This window comes from Etheostoma spectabile, chromosome 6 (assembly GCF_008692095.1).
Source record: "Etheostoma spectabile isolate EspeVRDwgs_2016 chromosome 6, UIUC_Espe_1.0, whole genome shotgun sequence".
In the NCBI taxonomy this organism is placed as follows: domain Eukaryota; kingdom Metazoa; phylum Chordata; class Actinopteri; order Perciformes; family Percidae; genus Etheostoma; species Etheostoma spectabile.
The window spans coordinates 10579708-10598779 of record NC_045738.1 but is presented as its reverse complement, the minus strand read 5'-3'; the positions used below and the strand labels follow the sequence as shown (position 1 = coordinate 10598779).

The 19072-nt window shown below is 40.2% G+C and overlaps 3 protein-coding genes across 8 annotated transcripts in view; 1 reads left to right on the top strand and 2 right to left on the bottom strand.

Moving 5' to 3' along the window:
- Positions 1 to 426: 426 nt before the first annotated feature.
- On the bottom strand, positions 427 to 7342 carry ube2s (ubiquitin-conjugating enzyme E2S). Of its 2 annotated transcripts, XM_032519330.1 has the most exons (5): positions 7123 to 7342; positions 3450 to 3597; positions 2151 to 2341; positions 1666 to 2047; positions 427 to 1633 (listed from the first exon to the last, which is right to left on the bottom strand). In XM_032519330.1, exons 1-4 carry the CDS (start codon positions 7123 to 7125, stop codon positions 1685 to 1687), a joined length of 705 nt encoding a protein of 234 aa, XP_032375221.1. In that variant the 5' UTR covers positions 7126 to 7342; the 3' UTR covers positions 427 to 1633; positions 1666 to 1684. The 2 variants fall into 2 exon arrangements, with proteins under 2 accessions (XP_032375221.1, XP_032375220.1); XM_032519329.1 differs by having other exon boundaries at positions 427 to 2047.
- A 2025-nt stretch (positions 7343 to 9367) lies between these two features.
- On the top strand, positions 9368 to 13855 carry josd2 (Josephin domain containing 2). Of its 3 annotated transcripts, none has more exons than XM_032519335.1 (5): positions 9368 to 9673; positions 9967 to 10089; positions 11203 to 11328; positions 12010 to 12204; positions 12460 to 13855. In XM_032519335.1, exons 2-5 carry the CDS (start codon positions 9968 to 9970, stop codon positions 12569 to 12571), a joined length of 555 nt encoding a protein of 184 aa, XP_032375226.1. In that variant the 5' UTR covers positions 9368 to 9673; position 9967; the 3' UTR covers positions 12572 to 13855. The 3 variants fall into 3 exon arrangements, with proteins under 3 accessions (XP_032375226.1, XP_032375224.1, XP_032375223.1); XM_032519333.1 differs by having other exon boundaries at positions 9368 to 9785; positions 9961 to 10089; XM_032519332.1 differs by having other exon boundaries at positions 9369 to 9673; positions 9961 to 10089.
- A 62-nt stretch (positions 13856 to 13917) lies between these two features.
- Positions 13918 to 19072, bottom strand: part of ttyh1 (tweety family member 1) — a 20467-nt gene continuing 15312 nt past the window's right edge. The window contains exons 10-15 of one of the 3 annotated variants that reach the window (XM_032519314.1): positions 18939 to 19031; positions 18746 to 18838; positions 18508 to 18647; positions 17525 to 17692; positions 15920 to 15998; positions 13918 to 14995 (exon numbers count right to left, since the gene is read on the bottom strand). In XM_032519314.1, coding sequence (XP_032375205.1) covers positions 14912 to 14995; positions 15920 to 15998; positions 17525 to 17692; positions 18508 to 18647; positions 18746 to 18838; positions 18939 to 19031 — 657 coding nt within the window. In that variant the 3' untranslated portion in view covers positions 13918 to 14911. The remainder of the gene's footprint in view (positions 14996 to 15919; positions 15999 to 17524; positions 17693 to 18507; positions 18648 to 18745; positions 18839 to 18938; positions 19032 to 19072) is intronic. The other 2 variants (XM_032519317.1, XM_032519316.1) reach the window with 2 other exon arrangements.

Sequence of the window (19072 nt, the reverse complement as noted above, 5' to 3'; positions counted from 1 at the left end):
AGAGGCTTCATTAGATGGTCTGATGATGCCGCTCTACCGGGTGTACTTTCATTCACTGGTTTGCTGGGGTGGATGCAATTACTGATTTCTTCATAATGGTTATTCCATCACTGCAGATCAGGAGACCACTATAAACAAAATGCAATTGTACGTCACTGAGCAGTAAAAGCAGAGTATCTATTCTCAGCAGCCACAGCCACAGCCACAGCCACCACACCCCACCCCCACCCACCCACACCACACACACCACACACACCCACACACCACACACCACACACCCACACACACACACACACACACACACCCACCACACACAACACACACACACACACACACACACAACCACACACACCTGCCGAAAGACCTACCATAAACAATTATGCATGCAAAGGAATTCCAAATATGACTCATTTTTAATTTCACTTCTTGTATTTCAATGTTTAATTTAAATAATTTAAAATGGACACATAATATCCAGCCAACTGCACAATGACAGAGATTCAGAGGCACATTTTCCGTCCAAATTAAGACAGCGTTTCAGTGTGTTTCCTTGGGAAATGTAGGCCCCGCATGCATTTAGTACAAAGAGAAAACCTGCCCCGGAAACCCTGCCTGTGGAACGGGTGGGGAGACAAATTCTATCAAACGTGGAAGTTTTCCTACAGATGTCTTCTCAGGCACCCCCATGGCTTGTCGGGGAGCTGGGTGTCTGAGAGCACATACTGCTTTGTAGGGAATAAGGGGTAGGTTTAGCGAGTCACACCACTGTATGCTTAATACAGAGAATAGGCGAATTATTTTTATTTATAAAAAGTAGTCTAGCAACCTACCCTGTGTTCCCTTAAAGCCACTGATCTAGGTCTTCACACAACCACAAGACAGCTGAATATGAACATGTCAATCTAAACAAATTTTGAAAATACTGGACAGTGAAACAATTTTAGAAAAATTACAGAACACGACAGACTTCTTATATTCCAATGTCAACTGTTTCCATACCTGTATCATTCAGATCACAATAGGAAAAATTCTATTTAAAAAGAGGTTACAATTTTGCGTGATATTGACAATATTTCTCTCCCAAAAGTGAACCCACCGACTTTGTGCACAATTATTTATCAACTTCTTTATTATTTCCTTCGTGTTCAATTTGAAAACCTGACTTTAATTAAAAGGAACATTCTGGTTTGGACTAATACGTGAGCCTGGCTGAGCAGTACACAGTACCATCACAGCAGCATTTGCCAAGAAACACTTTAAAAAGAGCTGATATCAAGTCTGAGACAATAGTAGTGTTGTCGTCTCATTAGTGGACAGACAGAGACCAAGTTTTGCACAGTGAAACCCATTCCCTGTATAATTCATACACACTAGGCCAAGAGCAAAATATAACAGATGGCATGATTTCCGCAGTGAAGGTGTTGTCTTTTCCTTTAAAAGAGGAACAAACATTTTATTATTATGTCTTTAGGTATGGAAATAATTAACAAACCTGTAATGCCAAGAGGACAAACTGGTGGCAAGACAAGTTGTGGACAGTCTGGATAGATGGTAGAAAGAGTCAGAAAAAGGGAACAAAAACAATGTCAGCACACTTCAATATTTATATTTACACATTCTCGCACTCACACACGTACACACACACACACACACACACACACACACACAGAATTTAGCTGAGGTATTAAAGTCGCCTCAATGCCCGCTTTTTATCTGCTTTCTTTTTCCCTGCTACATTAGTGCTACTGCTGTTGCTATTGCTGGTGGTGGTACTGGCTCCATTAGCTCCGTTACCCAGAGCTGCTGGCACAGCTGCTGCACTAGGTCCCGCTCTCTTCATAGGGTCGCCTGCATGCTTCTTCGGCTGTGGGCCGTCATTAGGGTCCTGAGGTGCACCAGAGGTCCCGCCGTGCCCCCCCATGGCGTGGATCTCTGTGAGCAGACGAGCTCGGGACTCATATTCTGCATAGTCCTCTAACAGCAAACGCCCGGCCTCTTCGTTCAGAGCCGACTCTGGATTTGGATGGATGAGAAGACACTTGATTGTCTGTGGAGAAATAAAAAGGAGATGGAAATGTAAAAATAAACAAAAAATAGTGATGGCAACACAGCTGAAACCCAGAACAAAAAAACCTGATGGTTCTGCTTACAAGTAAGACATGTCTGAGGCCAAGTTCTGCCTTCCAGTCCCTCTTCAACACGTTGACACAGATCTCTCCCTTGTGACCCACATTGGGGTGAAAAATCTTAGTCAGGAAATACCCCTTGGGTGGAACCGCAGGGAAGTCCTTCCCGAGGACCAGACGCATTCGGAAAACGCCACCAGCAAACGGAGTTCCCTCTGTCAAAGCATAAAGAATTCATCTCATCGTCCAGGCTGTGCCAAACCTGCTCCACAAATTCAAAGGAGGGTCATGGAGTGGCAACTGAGTCAACTAACAAAAACAGAAAATCTTACATCCAAGTAAGCCAAACATCATTAGGTTCATATGCCATTTAGTTTAAACTTCTTGTTTCTATCAAAATTCTTTTTGGATTATGATGAAAACTGTCACGTACACTCTATTGAATGTGTCTATCTATCTATCTATCTATCTATCTATCTATTGACTAAAGGCAGCAATGCCAAATTTGGATAGTGCGTTTGCAAATATCTGATACCAATACCAGTATCAGTGTCTAATAAATAAAACTGTCTGGCTCTTCAAGGCCTACTCACCAATAATGAGGTCTGAAGCAATGAGCTTATAGTGATACGAAAGCATGGACATGTTGGCTGTGTGGTTAAAGTTAGTTAGCAATCTACTAAATCCAAATATAAAGCTTTTATACTATGTCAATTTTTAAAGGAGCCATGGAAAGGAAATAATTTATAATTTGGAAAACCGATGCATTAATGCATGTCTTAAGGAGTTGATTACCAAATGAGTAAATTATGCAACACCTAAAAAAATAAGTAGTTCCTGCTTCAGTCCCCCTACAGGTTGGAAGCGGAATTGTCCATTATGTCTCATTGGAACTACAGATCTGCTATCCTATCTGGCAAACTTGCGTAGTGTGGTTATAGAGGTTGCTAGGTTGTTTAGAAATTGCAGCCGATTCATTTTTATCTCAACCGGTTGTCATTTTTACACATTTAAATAGATTTTTTTAACCGAGTCACGATGCAGCCCGTGTCCTGTATTAACCTTTCAGTAATTCCATTTGACAAGGATTTCAGATATAATTCAGATATATAACATGCTAAGAAAACAGTCTTGTGGACAGACAGAAACATTTCCAGACTAATATGAAGCTGTGAAAAGCACTGTTGTGTGAGATTTTGAAAATTAAATACAATAATTTCTCACTTTAAGAACGCAAACAAAGCAAGGTGGTATTTTATTTTTATTTTTTTAACTTTTCATGGCCAATGGCAGTTTGGTATGACACCATATTGCAATGCTTACCCGGTCCTTCGATGGCTGTATGTAGCTCAGTTATGTCTTCCTCACTGGGATAAACTTTGATACCCTCAGGTGGGTCTGCTGCTAAAGCTGAAACCTCTTTGTAGACCAAGCGAAGAACATGAGGAGGCAGATTCTCCACATTGGAGTTCTGAAGAGACACAAAAAGGGTTAAGCCAACTCGGGTTTTGCATATGTACAAACACAGAAAATGTAAAAGTTATGGGTATTTTGACAATGTTGAGATGCTACTTTACTGACACCATTTACTCACATATTAATGATACCGTGTGATCTTTTTACTCACTGGCCCGTCCAGCTAAGTCTGATCAAAATACGTTTTGTCACGAAAAATATTGAAATGTATGTAAAAAAATAAAAATAAAAAAAGAGAAGAAAGAAATAGTAGGAGGACTAGTTGTGTGTGTTTAATGTGTCTTCTCTTCTGATTAAAACAAAACCGTTTAAACCAAAGAACAAGGATTAAACTATTAGAAAGCCTTTGGAACATAGGTGGTTACAATGGTAACAACAGGTAGACAACCGGTCTGCGTTTTAGCTAGCTTGCTTTTTACACAATGTATCATGGATGTGTTAAGCAATGCCCAGTTAAAAGTTACCGTGACAACAATGGCTTCTCTTTAAAGTGGTACAGACAGTTTTCTTAGATGGAAGAGAGTGCAAATAAAGACGAGCATGTGCAGACATTTCTCCAGCGGAGCCAACAGCCCATCAGAAACAGAGGAGGCCCTCACAGAGGTAACATTAGGTTAAATGTGTTTCATGCTTCTTGCTTACAGCGAGTATCTACCCTGAACATACGCTACAGCCGGGTGCTCAATTTGAGGCACTAAGTGCTAAACGGCTTCCCTTCTCCACCCTTTTCCTCTTTTCCATGCCCAGCAACTATGTGTTTTCAACTCCCTTCTCAACTAAAGCTGCATCTACATTGTTTTTAGCCGCGTTACCACGAAGACAAACCACCGCACTCTCGCTTTTCAGCAAGGACTCGCCCTAATTTGCATCTGATTGGCTACAAATCGTTTTATTGGTAGGCGGAAGATCGATGATTGGTTAAACCTAGCGCATCACAAACAAATCCGATGTGAACTTTATTTTTCTGAAATAGTCACACCCAGTAATTCGGCACCATTTATTTATTTTTCCTCACTGCTGCACGTCGGAGATCTGGCACGCTGCCGGAATAGTTTAAGCCCCGAGTATATGTTGGATGGTCAAATTGTTGCGCTTTTTCAGTTTGTCATTTTTGGTACTTCTACGTCTTTTTGAAAATGCCCCACTCACTTTTGTACTGGCCCGCCCAAAATACCATTTCTGTCTACGGCACTGTCTGGAAGATGACTTTTACAGTGGGGAGAATAAGTATTTGATACACTGCCGATTTTGCAGGTTTTCCCTACTTACAAAGCATGTAGAGGTCTGTAATTGTTATCATAGGTACACTTCAACTGTGAGAGAAGGAATCTAAAAAAATCCAGAAAAATCACATTGCATGATTTTTAAAGATATAATTTACATTTGATTGCATGACATAAGTATTTGATCACCTCCCAACCAGTAAGAATTCCAGCTCTCACAGACCTGTTAGTTTTTCTTTAAGAAGCCCTCCTGTTCTAAACTCATCACCTGTATTAACTGCACCTGCTTGAACTCGTTGCCTGTATAAAAGACACCTGTCCACAGACTCCAACCTCTCCACGTTGGCCAAGACCAGAGAGCTGTGTAAGGACATCAGCGATAAAATTGTAGACCTGCACAAGGCTGGGATGGGCTACAGGACAATAGGCAAGCAGCTTGGTGAGAAGGCAACAATTATTGGTGCCATTATTAGAAAATGGAAGAAGTTTAAGATGATGGTCTATCTCCCTCGGTCTGGGGCTCCATGCAAGATCTCACCTCGTGGGACCTCAATAATCATTAGGAGGGTAAGGGATCAGCCCAGAAGTACATGGCAGGACCTGGTCAATGCCCTGAAGAGAGCTGGGACCACAGTCTCAAAGAAAACCATTAGTGACATACAATGTCGTCATGGATTAAAATCCTGTGGCGCATGCAAGGTCCCCCTGCCCAAGCCAGCGCAGGTCCAGGCCAATGACCATCTGGATGATCCAGAGGAGGAATGGGAGAAGTTTATGTGGTCTGATGAGACAAAAATAGAGCTTTTTGGTCTAAACTCCACTTGCCGTGTTTGGAGGAAGATGGATCAAGGATGAGTACAACCCCAAGCACCATCCCAACTTTGAAGCATGGAAAGGGGACAGGACAACTGCGCTGTGTTGAAGGGAGGATGGATGGGGCCATGTATCGAGAGATCACACAACCTCCTTCCCTCACTAAGAGCATTGAAGATGGGTCGTGGCTGGTTCTTCCAGTATGATAACGACCCGAAACACACAGCCAGGGCAACTGAGGAGTAACTCCGTAATAAGCATCTCAAGATCCTGGAGTGGCCTAGCCAGTCTCCAGACCTGAACCCAATAGAAAATCTTTGGAAGGAGCGGAAAGTCCATATTGCCCGGCGACAGCACCAAAACCTGAAGGATCTGGAGAAGGTCTGTATGGAGGAGTGGGCCAAAATCCCTGCTGCAGTGTAAGCAAACCTGGTCAAGAACTACAGGAAACGTATGAGCTCTGTAATTGCAAACAGCAGATCTCTATACCAAATATTAAGTTCTGCTTTTCTGATGTATCAAATTATGTCATGCAATAAAATGCAATTGTTTAAAAATCATACAATGTGATTTTTGTTGAAGTGTACCTATCCATAAAAATTAGACCCTTACATGTTTTGTAAGTAGGAAAACCTGAAAAATTGGCAGTGTATCAAATAATAGTTCTCCCCACTGTATGTATCCCTTAAGTTGAAACATAAACCTATGGTGAGGCATCTTCCTATTACATGGTCCACACCTCTTGAACAGCCACAGAAATCTAATTAAAACATTTTATTTATATGGGAACAGCCTTCCTGAGTACAGTAGAGAATGTTGATACTAAAAGCAAAATAAAGACCTGTCTGGCTTTTAATAGTTGTATTAATATACCTGTCTATTTATCTATGTATTTTAGCCCGTTTAGCTTCTTGGTGTATGTTGGTAATGTTGCCGTTATATACCAAGTTGGCGTTTTGGGTTTCCTCAACTCCTGATTTTTATTGAATGATGTTATATGTATGAAAAACGCTAGCGTTATACAAATAAAGTCTGATTGATTCATAATTATTTTAACTCTTCCGAACACGTTAAAAAACCTTAAGGGGTTCAGTTCTTACACGCGCATATGTAGTATAGCACTTTAAAAAGTTTCAACATAAGTTGTCTGACGTAACGTTAATCTTAATACTTGCCATTTCTACTAACATGAAAGCGAAGCAACATTTCTACAATAGTAAGATAACTGTTAGCAATACTAGCCTAGCCTCAATCTGATACTGTTAAAGCTACTTAGTGATTTTAATATGTGTAAAACAGAATTTAGCTTATATAATCAATGTGTATATTACATTATACAAATACATATGCATATTGTTAATTAACGTGTGAGACTCCAGTAAGTAGACACAGCCTAAATTAAAAGCTCGAAGGCTGGCGGTGGCTAAACATCGGATCAAGCTAGCAGCTACACCCGTTAGCCGATAGCAATAACCTCGACTTACCATCTTCAAAAGGGATTCTGCTAAGGAGTTGGATGTTTGAGATTTGAGGAGTCCTTTACTTAATGTTTAGGAATAAACTATCTTCGATGAAAACTTAGCCGGGTCTCACTATCTACTCTTCTTTTCTTCTTTTCGTTGACACAGGAACAAAAATACGATCCTCAGTTTAACCTACTACCACCGACCAATGGGCATCTTAGTGATGTTATACGTCAGAAACTTTGAGCCAATGATAAAACATGATGGTCGTTGCGTCACAATTGGAAGCCAAATCAGCCATACAGAGTCGAAAATAGGACTACTGCTAGTCAGCCATAGGTCCGTTTGAAAAACTCACACACACCCCTGAACAGTGCTGAAAAGATAAATCTGTTGAAATACAATTAAAACACACAAGAAAATGTACTGCATATTACATATGAAAAGAAGCAGTGGGACGGAGAACACGAATGAATCGAATAAATTCCAGTTTAAGTCGGGTGAAACTGATACATAGAAAACTGAATTCTAAATTGCAACCTGAAAGCACAAGTAACAAGATGTTTTTCTTGTTTTAAATGCCCCAAAACTATGGCAAGCCATTTTAACATTTAAAAGTTAGACTGGATATGTGTTATAGATATCTTTAATTCAGTTTTGCCTAGTCAAAAAAACATTTTGGATATCCGCAAATACATTCTTCCTATCCACATTTGTAATTTCAGATATCAACAAAGACATTTTTCCTAGGACAAATTACATCACTTTTGCCATTCATTTGCTTGTGGTTTAACATTACAGATATCTACAATTCAGTTGCAGATATCCAGTATGTGAATTATGGATATTCTCAATTGAATTGTAGATATCTATAATTCCAGTTTGAGATATCTACAATTTGATACTGACTAGTCTTAACTCCAGTTCAAGATATCTTTAACCCTTGTGTTGTCTTCCCGTCAAAATTGAAAATCAACAATTTTGTTGATGATTTTTAATCGATGTTTTTAACTTTTTCTTACGTTTTTTCCCCTTTCTTCAACGCTTTTTTCAATGTTTGTCACTTTTTTTGACGTTTAACACTACGTGACGCTAGCTCCTTAACTTTAGTTTTACGGTTATTTTGGGGAATTTATGGTCAATAAACCTCATTTATAGGAAATTATACCTAATGTTTGAGTTAGAAAAGCAGAAATTTGGAATTATTTAGAACAAAATTAAAGGAATGGATGTTGATGATAATCCCAGACTGGAATATGTCAACTTTTACTCAATACTATTTCAAAAGCACTTAAATTTCTTTTGCTTTTACTTTTCTTATGCTATAAAATTGAATAAGACGCCCCAAAATGAATTAAAGTAGAGATTTGTACTTTGTAGCGCGTTGTGTGGAATCAATCAGTTACATGGGGTAGTTAAAAAGAACACTGATATAGGAAAATGGGTAAATTTGACCCGAAGACAACATGAGGGTTAATTCAACTCAATTATATCTACATGTTCCTTTTCAGATATCTTAAATTAAGTTTTGACTAAGCAAAATGACGTAGATATCTGTAACTGGAATTATGACTAGTCAAAATGGCGTTGTAGATATTTCAAATTGAGTTATGGATCATCACAATTTATTTGTAGATGTCTGTTATCAAGTTATAGATAAATGATAAATTCATTCTGCATAGTCAAAATGTAATTAAATAGGCTATCTTGAATTGAGGTGAATTAAAGATTTCTTGAACTGGAGTTATGACTAGTCAGAATAAATTTGTAGATATCTCAAACTGCAATTACAGATCCAATATGTCAAGCCCTTTTTAGCCTGGATCAGTTTAGACAGGCCTGGAACCTCCATCCATACAGAAAACAGAAAATAATCGCACACCAACTCAACTCTGGACAGAGGGCATGCTCAAACACTTTGCAACAAACAGCACAGCTGTCAACAATGTGTTTGGGCAAAATCCCTACAGCGACCAAAACATTGATGCCATCCTTGCACATTATGGAGTTCAAACACTGCCTACACTTGATGATGAAGAGTTCCCAGCTGTTAATGTAGAGCCACCTCAACTCCTCCTCCCTCAGCAACGACAGACATCTGTCCACGGCGCAATCCAACACACATCCGATCTAAAGTTTGTTCATTTTGACTAGGCAAAACTGAATTACAGCTGTCTTCAACACATATCCAACTAGCTTTAAAATGTTAAAAGGGCTTTTGCCACAACCACCCCCATCATCATAACCAGGCTCAGCACTAGAGGACGCTTCAACACTGCAACGTCCGTGCTGAGCTCTGACCGCCTGGTGGACTGGGAACGTTTGCGGACATAAGTTTCCTTTACGTGTATTTTACCGTATTTTATTTGAACGAGCAAACAGAATCGAAACGACGGGTTAAAGCGACGGATTTGCGTGCTCCAGTGCAGCTGTGAATTATGGGCGTGTCAGCCACACAACAACAACAACAACAACATCACAACAAAAACCGCGGATCTGCTTCCGGTTTCTGGATGTAGCTGTCAGACTCCGGCATTTATTTATTTTTTACGTGAAAGCGCTTCATCAGCAGGTCAGTAGCTTCACGCACCTATTGTCGATTAATAATAGTTCACTTGTCTTTGTTTTGCTGTCAGCAAGCAAACACAGAGTCTAACCAGCAGGCTGTCACGGTTTAGCTTACGGTAAGCTTTAGCCTGAATGGACTGGAAACTGTGCTGCGTGGTGGCTCCGGTAGCTAACTATAGTCTAGCTCATGTGTAGAAGTCTCTCTTAGTCCTCATCAAATCAAAGAACACGTCGTTAGTTTTTTTTTCTAACAGTTAATGGTACTTCTTCTGTGTGCTTGTGTATGTTAAGCTTTAGTATGAGCGAAGGAGAAGTGTTTCATGAGAAGCAACGGTTGGAGCTGTGCGCGATTCATGCACTCAACAACGTGCTCCAGGAGCGGGTGTTCACCAAAGAGACAGCCGACGACATCTGCAAACGGTGGGGTGTTCTCATATATGTAGCTTAACCATATTTAACTGCTTTGCAATAAACAAAAGCATAGTCGAAGTATGAATCCAAGAAAACAGGCGCGCTGCTTCTTTATAGCCCCATGTATGACCTCAGCCTTTCATATTCATTCTCCTATCAAACCGTTATTTTGTACCTGAGATGCAGCAGCTGGTTGTATCTTCACATTTACTTGTTGTGATCCCACAGATGTCTGCTTTCTGTTCAAATTGATACAATATTTGAGGTGGAACCAGCATTAATATGCAATATTTCCCCAGCCTGCCATAGATAACCAAAAGAGAGATTGAGAAGCAAAGCAGAGCGGAGTGGTACAGTCTTTGTTTTGCCCTGGGCATCATGAAAGGTAGACTAGCATCTATAGGCTCACAAATAAACATTTGAACATCTAACTAGCTGCTCCATAACAGGTGAAGAAAAATACATTCTGAATTGTTCCAAAGGTTTGCACAGGGAATACCATAGGCGGAATTTTGGAGTAACAAATGGATGTTTTAGTTGTTGTTCACATCCTGATCTAGTTTCAGGAACTAGCAGTAATGCTGTTTAGTTTAATGTGTTAGTTGAAAAGTCCCTTCCATTGACTAATGTTTCAACAAGGAATGCAAACCAGTTCTTAAGTCATTGTGTTCCATACCACTGTTTTCTCAAGTCACTTCTTCTGAAAAATGAAAAAAAAAGCTGGAAATCCACAGCATCAAGACTTGAAGTGATGTCACTTTTTGGAGTAAGTCAACAGCCAATAACCAATCAGTGACTTCTGGACTTCTCGCAGTGTTTTGTGAAATACAACATTAACCTTCAGGGAAGAAGAGCACTGGTGCAATTCCAAATTCCAAAAGCCATTGCACTTAGTGTGTCTGTTGTTAAGGAAGTCTCTTACTAACTTAATTGACTATGACAGAATTTCAGAAAGAATTTTCTACAGGACACCCTGTGACTTTATTGACTCATCAAAACTTTGTCCAGGTTGTAGCCATATCCTAGTTACGTCACCATGGATATTAAAAATGGAGATGTACTACATACAAGGCTGATTTTCCCTTCAAAATGCTTTATTGTTCTGTTGCTCCCCCCATGCAGGCTGGCTCCACAGTGTGTGGTGAACCCTCATCGCTCAGTGTTAGGTACAGGAAACTACGACGTCAACGTCATCATGGCGGCACTACAGAGTCGGGAACTGGCTGCAGTGTGGTGGGACAAACGCAGGTGAGTGAGGAACACTGAGGCTTGTGAGATGAGATTCTCCAAGCTTTACCTCATTCACATGTCATAATGTTGTGTTAAAGGTATAATCCACCCTAAAACAATACTTTACTTACTTTAGATTACTTTACAAGGTATTTACTGGGCTTGTTTTTCTCAGTTGGTACATTTCTTCTATTTCCACAGGAAACTGTACTTATAATGATACAGTAAATATTTGTTTGGAGGTTAAAGATTGAAAGCTAATCACAAAGCATCAGTTCTCTGTGTCAGGCCATCTTTATCAAAGAACCAATGCATCTTTTTAGGCTCGCAGTCAAGACATCATAGAGATACTCGTCTCTGCAGTAGTAGGCCATAATGCTGGACCATCATGCAATGCAAGCCCAAGGCATGTTACACTGTACAGTATATACAAGGCGGGTCTCACTTTTTGCTCACACTCCTATCTCATATCCAGTCTCCAGCTACACGTAAAGAAAACTTGGCTTTTATTTGGAATATGTATGATGTCAGTATGTGCAGCAGAAGTAGGTGAGCCAGGTTGAGGTCAAGTGGGTACACCCAAACAGTCTATCGCAAGAGACCACCGTAAAGTATTCTGAACATAGGGGAAAGATAATTAAGAATATCTCAAGGTTTAAGGCTTGTTTAATACTTCCTTTCTGCCTTTTTGAAATACAGGATGGTTCAGAGCCTTTGCATGTCAAAGGTCCAGGGTTTTATTCTTAATGTCCCATCACGAGTATCTCTTGGGATCGTGTCCCTCCCACTCAGACGGCGGCACTGGCTCGCGGTTCGACAAGTTAATGGACAGTACTACAACCTGGACTCCAAACTGAAGAGTCCTGTCTGTATTGGGGGAGAAGAAGAACTACGGTAAGAATGAACATTCTTTAAAATTTCTCTTTAGAGCAGACATGTAATCTGTGTGTCTGTGAGTGAGGTCAAAACTTGGCTTTGGTGTGTTGCTTGATTTCTGTCTCAGCGAGTGAGTCATCCCATACGAGTGGTCACATGGGGCTTACCTCATTGTTTGTTTGTGTTAGAGGGCTGCAATCTAGCAATCTGCCCTCTGTCTGTGTGTATATTTTCCTAATTTTTCATCTCCTGTCCTCTTTGTTTCTCTTGCAGCACATTTCTCAGCGAACAGCTTTCTCAGGATGTGGCAGAGATGCTCCTTGTCGTCAGGCGGGACGTGGAGGAGGACGGTTCATGGCTGAATGCTGACAATGCCAAGAAGTGATGCCTTGGGATGGGATTGACCTTAAGATAGCATGGAAAAAAAACTCCTCTGGGATTTTTTTTTTTTTTTTTTTTTTTTAAACCTCATTACAGAAAACTCTTCAGGGAATGCACTAAAATACATTTGATATCTACACACAGAGAAAATTCCAAATAGAGGCAGAGATGGGCTACTGAGATGAAGAACTGTTTTGGATGTAATAGCTGTAAAAGCTTTTGCTCTGATATGACTCATGTATCTACGTTGTCCTTCTCTAAGCTAACCAAGTTTGAGGCAAATGTGAGCTTGTTTGATGAAACTTGAGTTGTGACATATGACTGAACTTTCGATGTTATATGGTAGGAAGATTGCAGTGTTTGTGCATGAAAAACCATCTGCAATAAGGATAACTGGACTACTTTGAGTGCTAAAACATCACCAAGATACAATCGAGTCACCAAAATCGGATCAGTATGTGCTCTACGTACAAGATGTCAACATGTGTCCATTATCAAGCAGCACTTGAGTGCACCGTCTCTTCCCACAACCATTGTTGTAAACCTTCTATGCACTGCAGTTAGATTGGTAGCACTGTTCGTCTTTGTGTGTGTTCACACAGGTACAGGTACCGTGAAGGCATCACTTGGTGAGGCATTGTAGGACCGACGGTGTCTTTGCCTGTTTTCACGCATTAACTACAACGCTTCAGGCATTTTTCATAGCGTGCCACGGTTTTTAGATTTTTAAATGTGTTTTGTTGTCTACTGGTCTAATGTTGTTTTTCTCTTATTTAGCTGTAATGTTAAAAACAAATGTGGCTGAGATCTGTAATCCATCACGATAACCATTGTGACCCTTCTTTTGTTTTTGTCAAAGCAATGTTATTGATGTGTGATAATGCAGCTGACTCCACACAGTAATGAAGCTTTGACAAAGTAAAAGCAGGCATGACTTTGATTAGGATGCATTATCCATTTCATTCGGGTCTCAAGTCTCTACAGGTTGAGTATTACACAGCTGTATCATGAGTGAATGAAGTTAGAAAGATCATGGTATTTTCAAATCTAAAAGGAAAGGTTCCAGGAATATAAAGTACACTATTGATTAGTTTTAAATAACTCTTAAGCAAAAACACTGGTTTTGTGACTATGTAAACTTTATGTTTGTATTTTGTCTTTCCTATGATCTATGCATATCGAAAATAATAGTAGCGCTGTCTCTAACTCACATATAAACCGAAGCTCAGAGGTTCATAATAGTGAAACTAATTTATATTAAACTTTGACCTCTTGTTTAAAGTATGAATCTCTGTTAAATAATTTTGTTTGTTACTTGCATTGACTTGTAGACACGATGAAGACCAAGTAAAGGTTATTGAAGTTATTTTTATTTATATTAGACTCTTGAGTGTAAAAGGATGCCATTCAAAAGGAGCATTGATAACCATACAAACTCAATTCAAGGGTTAACAAGGTCAGTTGGCAAGGACAGGGGATTCAATGAAATCTCATACCAGACCAAATATATACACAAAACATCTTGGAGAGATCTCAGAAACCCAATGCTATACATCGTTATTATTGCTAGTTACGGTAGGGCTACTGCAGCACCAGTAGCAAGAATCATATTGCTATGTACCTGATGTCATTGCATGGGATTTGCGGTTCTCCACTCAAGACTTGAGTGGCAGTTGTAGTTCTCCATTCAATTATTAAAATCGGGTCTTGGCAGCCCTCAAGTATTTTTTAAGAGCAAATGTTCTTGATTAATCAGATATTATAGACAGTGAGATATACAGAATACCATAAGGTAATACAAGGAAAATACAGAATTTCCACCTATAAAAAGTAATAATAAAAAAAACATGATACCAAGTGAAGGAACCGCATAACCACAGAAAAAAATGTGTCTTGTTGCTACGTGCCAGTGCTTTTTCTACAACAATATTTATATAAAAACTTAAAAATAAATCAGTGGTACTGATACATTTAAGAATATAAAACTACAACGTAATAACGTCAATACCATTCTGACTTGCCTCACCACTGTTCACAGTTTACACAGAGTTTGGACAGATGAGGGAAACAAATTTAGACCAAGTGTGCTTGGTACATAGCTTTACACAACCATCCTACCAGCATTACCATTGTCGGTTATATCAACAGTCCATTTAGACCTGTTTCTTTTAAGTGCTTCTAATAATGATAATAATATTCAGTGGTACTGACATAACGCACTTTGAATTGACACCTAGCATTCATTTTATTTAGATTAGTTTACTTTTCATTTCAGTAAAGTGTCCATTCATATGAAAACTAAACATTTTTTTTCTATACTGTACATTTCCTAACAAAAAAATAATCAACGTGAATACAGGTTCCTCGAATGGGCGGGGTTGGGGTGTGATTGACTTCCCCCGTAACCAGTCAGCATGCTGGGAGAGTACTGTATGTCCAGAAAAACGATGGGAGTCAAAAGGAGAGAGGTCGAGATGGTCCATAAAGGTGTATTAAGAAAGAAAAAAAGAGAACAAAATGTGTTATTCGCACATGTGATCACCTCAAGAGTAAAAGACAGCACGACATGTTTTGCTCACTGTCTGACCAACAGGCTTTAATACTGTTATGCAGTTTAATTGTTTTCAAATCAAACTCAAAGGAGAAGTAAAGCTGCACATATTACTGCTTTACTTTATTCCCTCCTCAAAAGTAACTGTTTCCAGCCAGTCAAGAAGACTAATGCAGTTCTTAATATGTTTATTTGGGAGCAGACTTCATCTGCTGAGGAAGACCATGAGATGCGTCTGAAATCTCAAGAAAAAGCTAGTGAGGTGACCTTGAGTTCTTTTACTGATTTCCTTACTAACTTCCTTCATCCAAAGAAGATTATTTTGACCCCAAAAAAAAATTAAAAAATCAACATCAAGGTCCTCTAACTAGCTTTTTCTGAAGCTTTCAACTGCATCATATGGTCTTCTTCGGGGAATGGAGTTTGCTAGTTGTCATGAGACTGTAAGTCTGGTCGCGTGATAATGTGGTCATATGTATAGCTTCACCAGTAATCATGAGATATGATGGAAACCTCGGTTCTGTAACATTGGCCAGACAGTGATAATAAAACATGAAGAGCTCTCAAAGTTATGTTAGTAACAAAGAGTTATGTACAAGTAAATCAAGAAATATATGTAATTTTTTGGTCGTGTTTTTTTCAGTTTTTGAAGCATCGAAAAGAAGAAAAGGCCAGCCCACAGGGTCCTGCGAGGTCATTAGGTTAGTCCGTTTGCTACTGATTATTAAAGCGAGCGTGTGCACTGACAGCATGATAAAATGGCACAGATTGTGATGGCGTCACAAGTACAGAGGAACTCACAGAGGGGGGTGGGGACTGCCTGTCAGTCAATGGTAGGCTCTCATAGCCAGGGTTGCCATTGGAGGAAACGTTTGGAGTCCTGTATGGAGATAGAAAGAGACAAGGACAGAAGAGAGGGCGAGGAGGAACGGAGGATGAAGGAGAAAGGGAAACAGGGGTGAGACACGTTGAGAAAGACAGACGGGACGGGGACCGCGGGGTGACAGGAGCCAAGGACAGGTAACAGGAAAAAAGGAAAAAGAGCGGTTAGAAATATAGTGCGGAAAAACACAGCACTTAGTATAACTAGTAGATATTAGTACTACTAGCACTCAAGCAAGGCAGTGAGAGCAGCAGCCGCAGCAGGCCTACAGTCCACTCCTGACTGATGATGCACTGCAGGGTTTACACAATAATCTGCAATTACATGCATTTAGAGCTGTGTGTGACTCACCAGTCATTCCAGCTGTAATGTTGTTTTCCTAATGAATCTGTTTATCTGCATGATAAACCCCAGAAAGCTTTTAAAGCAATCCCGAGCAGATTCCTTTTAACAGAAGTGGACTGTGTTTTTGGTGCTAGCTGAGTTTCTAAGCCTCGACAGTTTGGTTTAGTCAGTATTCTTGTACTTTTGTGTTAATATTAGATATAGAAGCAGTCAAGATGATCAGCTGGCATTTGAATTGGAGGTTTAATAGTCCACAATTAAGATTTTCAGAGCACTAACTAAGCTTGAAAACAATCAGTGAGGGAGAAAGGAAAAAAAAAACATAAGATGAGAAAACTGAAAGTGAGAAATAAGGGAAAACCAATAGGGAAAACAAGGTCATGATGATAACAAATGACAGGTCCAAAGAAATAACTTGAGGGATTTGGACACAACAGTGAGGAGGCAGATGAGAGTGATGCAGAAGGGTGGTGGTGGTGATGGGGGGGGGGGGGGGGTGTTACCTATAGTCAACCTGAGCCTCACATCGCCGGAGTTTTTACGAGCGCAGCCTCGTCAATGACACCCTCCCCCCAACACAGCAGTAGTCTACTACTGTTTAGGAGACAGGACGCCATTTGAGACAAGATCTGTGAAAATGACCGAGCGGCCTACATCGTCTGTCCTGAAACACTCGACAGACGAATTGACAGACACACAGACAGACAGACAGACCTCTGGAGTTGTGTCTGTTTCTCTGCCTACACTGTAGTCCATATTGACCTGTCTGTGTGTCTGTCTGCAGTGCATGTGGTTAACCTGACAGCTCTGTGGTTTTGAACTAAATGTCTAGATAAAGACAAAAGTGTGTGAACCTAGCTGACTATACTGCACTTCCACTACTCTCTAAATTAAAGTATGTGTGCAATATCTCTTACTGGAGATATGTTATTTCTTCACCAAAAAAGACTATGTGTCTGCACAGTGACATATCAATAGTGCTCAATCAATCTATATATGTTGTTTAAGTATATTCTGTGTGCATTCTGTACTTTTTCTGGGTCTATCAGTATAAATGTTGTCCAAAGGTCCAGATCTTGACACTGCCAAAACTTTATCTAAGAGCAACCTCCTCCTCTTTCATCTGGGACGTTCTGTCTGTCTGTCTGTCTGTGTGTCTGAGTGTCTGTGTTACTCACGGGAGGGGCGGCGCGCTAGAAAAGGGGGGTGTCCACCCGGCCCCCGGGTAATTATAGAAGGGGGCCATGGCCCCTCGCTGAGACCCCGTGGCCGTCTGTCTACGTGCCTGATGGGAGGTGAAGGGGTCCTCACTCTCGCTGTCCGAGTCTTCGTACTCCTCTGATTCACTGTTGTCGTCAATGAAAAGATACAGAGAGGGACACGTGTGAGCAGAGAAATGATAAGTGCCAAGACATCTCCGGGATTCTCTCTGTCACTATTCATGATTAGTAAGACGCTAATATTCCAAGATATAAAAGGTATGCAATGCACACTTCAGATGTTAAAAAGTGACGTATTTATCCTCAAATGGTTACCACAGAAAATGTGAAATTACTGATCTACAGGACTGCTGCACTAGCAGCACCAATCACAAACTACCTAATCTTGCTGTTAGCTCATGACACTTGAAGAAGATTCTCGTGGTTTTCTGCATACCTGGAACTCACTACCTACTCCATATTCTCAGCAGACCCAACCAACCTGTGCCATACCAAACTCCTGAATATGCAAAAACAAAATTAGTTTAAGTAGTTTAGGAAAGACCAAATTCAAACTCTTATTGTAATTTTAATGTAAAGGTTATCTTTTTTTAAGGTGTTAGACTTTAGCATATGCCCATTTTTATTTGAAATTCTTCAAGGCTAAATTTCAACTAACTACTTCTTAAAAACTCCAATATTCACAGCCAAGCAGCATTGTATAATCTCCAACATTTTGTAATCATTATCTGATGGATTTATTGCTTCTCAGGAACTTTAACATGAATCTACGTAGTCTTGTCTCATTCTACTTTTGGCAGTGTTTATGCTCTGCATATTCAAAGTTTACACAAATGAGCATGAGTGGATGAAAATAGCAATGCCGTAGACATTTATAGCTGATCGCAGCAAACATAACAGTACTTATGCACATTCACACACATATTCACACTCTCTCTCACCTGGGGAAGCTCCTCCAGGCACCGGGCAGAGAGCAGAGGATGGCAGTGAAGGCCAGAGCAGAGAGGAAAGAGTAAAGGGAGAGGTAGAGCAATCCCTCCATCCCATCATAACACAGGCCTTTCAAAGAGTCAATGTAGTCCTAAAAGAAAAAAAAGATAGATATATCAATGACTATAAAGAAGCAGTACTTTGGTAATACGCTGTTAGTTCAGGTCCTGTTACATGCACTTGGGTTACCTTATTCAGACCTCGGCAGTTCAGCAGTGCCACCAACTGATGAAAGTTGCCCTCGGTGGAGTTGAGTATCTGCTGGACCTCCCTGAGTGATTTCTGTAATGACGAAAAAATTACATGTCTGAAAAAAAGAAATCAATGAAAGGTTGGCAGAAATGTTACTTTATAAGGTGCGTTTTTACACATTATAACATACCTCAGCTTTTGGGAACTGTGTGAGAGCATTTCTGTCCAGACTGGAGAGCTGTGTGTGAATGTTGGACAGCGCCCTTTGCGACTGGGTCAGCAGCTGCAGCCAACGAGTCAGTGGAGTTAAGAGCTTTTCATATG

Coding starts and splice junctions, on each gene's coding strand:
- ube2s (XM_032519329.1), bottom strand. Junction 2,342..3,449: donor TACAGCCATCGAAGGACCGG/GTAAGCATTGCA, acceptor ATGCTTTGACAG/AGGGAACTCCGTTTGCTGGT. Junction 2,048..2,150: donor GCCTCAGACATGTCTTACTT/GTAAGCAGAACC, acceptor ATTTCTCCACAG/ACAATCAAGTGTCTTCTCAT.
- josd2 (XM_032519335.1), top strand. CDS start 9,968: ATGAGCGAAGGAGAAGTGTTTCATGAGAAGCAACGGTTGGAGCTGTGC. Junction 10,090..11,202: donor GCCGACGACATCTGCAAACG/GTGGGGTGTTCT, acceptor CCCCCCATGCAG/GCTGGCTCCACAGTGTGTGG. Junction 11,329..12,009: donor GTGTGGTGGGACAAACGCAG/GTGAGTGAGGAA, acceptor TTTGAAATACAG/GATGGTTCAGAGCCTTTGCA.